At 61.9% G+C, this 3,476-nt stretch overlaps 1 protein-coding gene across 1 annotated transcript in view; it reads right to left on the bottom strand.

Moving 5' to 3' along the window:
• Positions 1-326: 326 nt before the first annotated feature.
• FAM169B (family with sequence similarity 169 member B) overlaps positions 327-3,476 on the bottom strand; it is a 70,939-nt gene continuing 67,789 nt past the window's right edge. The window contains exons 11-12 of the mRNA XM_015598711.1: positions 465-596; positions 327-361 (exon numbers count right to left, since the gene is read on the bottom strand). Of these exons, the coding sequence (XP_015454197.1) occupies positions 327-361; positions 465-596 (167 nt within the window). The remainder of the gene's footprint in view (positions 362-464; positions 597-3,476) is intronic.

Below are 3,476 nucleotides of genomic sequence, written 5' to 3' on the forward strand. Positions count from 1 at the left end.
TACGGGCAGCGCACTGTCCGCGGGATGCTGCCGCTTCCTCCGGTTCCCCCCCGAGACGGGGACAGGAGGCTCGCGTTTCACAGTGAACTCGCCCGTCTTTGGATTTTTACCCGGGTGCACACACTGCCTACCTGAAATGACGGTTTCAACTGATCTTCTGCGGAGAGGGCCCTCACCTTGCGTGTTGGGATGGTCTGACCTCATTCTAACAGGAAGCCGTGGGGAGCTTCTGAGTTAGCGCAACTGGGGACTGCTCCTTGGGCAAGGTCGAGATGGTTCATTCGGGAAGGTGCGTGGACGGGGGACCGGACGCCACCCCGCAGGTGTCACTCCCTCCCTCGTTCCTGCAGCGACGCCGGACCTAACGCGCGGGCGGGCCGGACTCGGTCCGCGTAAACGAATCGGCATCCGTGCCGGACACCGCGAACGACGGGGACAAAGTGGACGTTTGTGCCGCCACTCACAGTTCGGAAGTCTGGACTGCTGAAGCTGGACCTTCAGCCAGATGCTGCTTCGCTGGTCCCAGGCTCCCGGGGGCTCCACCTCCCACAGGCGGCCCCGCTCCTCCGGCCGGGCCCGCAGGAACCTCCTGCAGACTGAGAAAGGACGCAGCCCGCGTCAGGCAGGCCACCCCCCGCACGGGCAGCCTCTCCGTGTCCTCAGCCAGGGCCACTTCTGGCGCCCTCTGCAGCCCGGCTCGCCCCAGCGCTGAGCCATGATCCATAAAAGCCACATCCCGCCACCCTCGCCTGCCCGCCCCCTTTCATCCATCTCATTTTTGTCAATGCTGGTGGCCAAAGCAGTATCCCACAGGCTGGGCGCTTAAAGAACAGACGTTTTTGTCTTGCAGCCTGGAGACTGGAAGTCCAAGGTCAAGGCGTCCGCAGTCCGCTTTCTCCTGAGGCCTCTCCCCCTGGCTCGCAGGCGGCCGCCTTCTTACTGTGCCCTCACGGGGCCTTCCCTGTGAACCCGCCTGTGTTCTCACTGTCCCTTCTGACAAAGCCTCTTCTTGCCAGTCCTACTGGATTAGGACCCCACGCGAATGACCTCATTTAAGCTAATTACGTCTTCAAGGTCCCCACCTCCACACAGTCACGCCGGGGTTAGGGCGTCAGCGTAAGAACTGGGGGTGCCCGATTCACCCCGTAACCTAGCCGCACCTCAGGCATCACCCTTCCTCCCTCCGAGCCTCCTCAGCCCTCCTCCCCCACGGAACCTCCCACAGGCGCCTTGGTTCTAGGGTCCCCTCAGCGTTTGGGGACTCTGACGCCCACGTGTACAGGTTAGCACGATCCCAAGTGCAGCCAGGTGGGAAGCTGCCCCCAGCCCTGCGGGTGGCACGGGGACCGCACCGGACCCTCCCCCAGCGGGCGGGGCCTGGGGCGACAGCACAGGTGGAAGCCTGCAGAGCCGACGCTAAGTGCCCGAAAGGCCCAGCCAAGGCCGCGGAGTGCTGGATAGAAGCTCCTGATCTCCCATCTCGACGGCTAATTTCAACACAACAGGGAGAGCCAGTTTCGCATTTAGAATTCTTGGACGCCTTGGAGTTTTGCACCAGAATGTGACAATACCCAGGGCCGGCCCCCGCCCGCAGCCCCCCCGCTTCTGCTCCCACCCCACACCGCCAGGGGCTTGTGCACACAAGTGTGGACATCGTGCGCATGCCCCACCCACGTCCCACTGACTCTGTCCCCGGGCCCCCCGACGCCCATCCCCGGGGTCTAAGAGGACGCAGCTGGAGGCGTGGTCAGCCCTTTGGTGCACAGATCCAGGTCTGGAGTCCACCCAGGTGCTCGGCAGCCACTGGCGGGGATACTGGGGGCCTGGTCCCCGAGCCAGTTTAGAAAGAGGGGCCTGGACCCAGGTGGACGCATCCTCCAGGGCTCCCAGTTCCCTCACCTGGGGAGAGGGGGGAGCAGCCCTTTGCAGCCTCCGCAGCGCGGCCTGGGCAGGAGGCCCTCTCGTCCAGTGCACGGCAGGACCGTGCTCACGACGGCCGGCCAGCAAGGACGCATGCCTCCAGCTGCTCCCTGCCCTGCGCTCTGCCCGCTCCCCGCAAGGGGACGGGGGTGCATGCACCCTCAGCTGGGCAGCTGAAACCCCAAGGCACGGAGCCTGAATCAGAATCAGCACCTTCAGATCGGCTTTCTCCGCCAGGGAAGACACAGGTGGCACAGCCGGGACCCACAGACCCCGGGGCAGCCCCGCCCCCGGGGCAAACCCGAAGGGACTGCGCCGGGGGCCGAAGAAGCAACTGAAGCAAGAATGAGGAAGGGTGGACAGTTCCGGGGTGCGGACAGAGGACCGGCTGCCTGGTTTCTGGAAGTTTCCAACACCTCAAAGCGAGCGACACAGTGCAGGAATCCGTGAGCCCTCTTTGAAGGAACTCAAGGATCTTCAGTTTCATTAGAGACTAAGAGCTTGAAAAGACACAGAAAGGACTAAACCCCTTGAGGAAAATACTGGTGACTTCGGAGCAGGAGAAGTTTCTTCTTCTCTCCCGTCTGCTGTTTTCCCCGTACCGGGGCCCAAAACACCTGCACGACCAGGAGCGAGGCTTCGTGGGGACGGGGGATGCTGCGAGGCGCTCGCCGGAAGTGCCACCCTTGCTGACGTGGGGTGTGCTTAACATCAGAACTTTTCGAACTTCCTTGGACAAATACCTTCCAGAACGTGGCCGGGGACTGAGAGTTCATTTTATGTGTCGGCTTGACTGGGAGAGGGGCAGACGTGTAGTCTGATGCATTCTGGGCGCGTCCGTGAGGGGAGCATCGGGATCAGCAGGCTGAGGAAAGCGGATGGCCCTGTCTGGGGTGGTGGGCCTCGTCTAATCAGTCGAAGGCCTGATTATAGCACGGAAAGGCTGCATCCCAGGGGGCGCCCCCCACCCAGCTGCTCCAGCTCGGACGTGGCTCTTTTCCTGCCTTCAGGCTCAGACTGAAACCACGGCTCTTCTGGGCTCTCGAGCCCGTCAGCATTTGGACTTGATGACACCATCGTCTCTCGTGGATCTCCAGCCTGCCGACTACAGATCTCGGGACGCCTCGGTCTCCACGTTGTGTGCGCCAACTCGCGACAGCAAACCTCCGCCCTCTACGTCTGGCCGAGCCCGAACGACGCTGGCCGGAACTGTGCATGGCCACTTCCACGCGGATCGCTGTCGGCTGACTTGCCCGGTTCTGACCCACATTACTCAAGGGCCAGCGCCACAGCTGGGAACCCACATACGTGGGTTTTCAACTGCATGAGAGGTCAGAACCTGTCCCCCCATGTTGTTAAAGGGTCAACTAGGTATGCAGGCAGGTGGATGGATGGATCGATGGATGGATCCATCCATCCATCCACCCATCTATCCATCCATCCATCCATCCATCCATCCATCCATCCATTCATCATCCATCCATCCATCTATTCATTCCATCCATCATCCATCCATCATCCGTCCATTATCCATCTCTCCACCTATCCATCCATCC

Source organism: Pteropus alecto, unplaced genomic scaffold (genome assembly GCF_000325575.1).
Source record: "Pteropus alecto unplaced genomic scaffold, ASM32557v1 scaffold59, whole genome shotgun sequence".
Classification (NCBI taxonomy): Eukaryota; Metazoa; Chordata; class Mammalia; order Chiroptera; family Pteropodidae; genus Pteropus; species Pteropus alecto.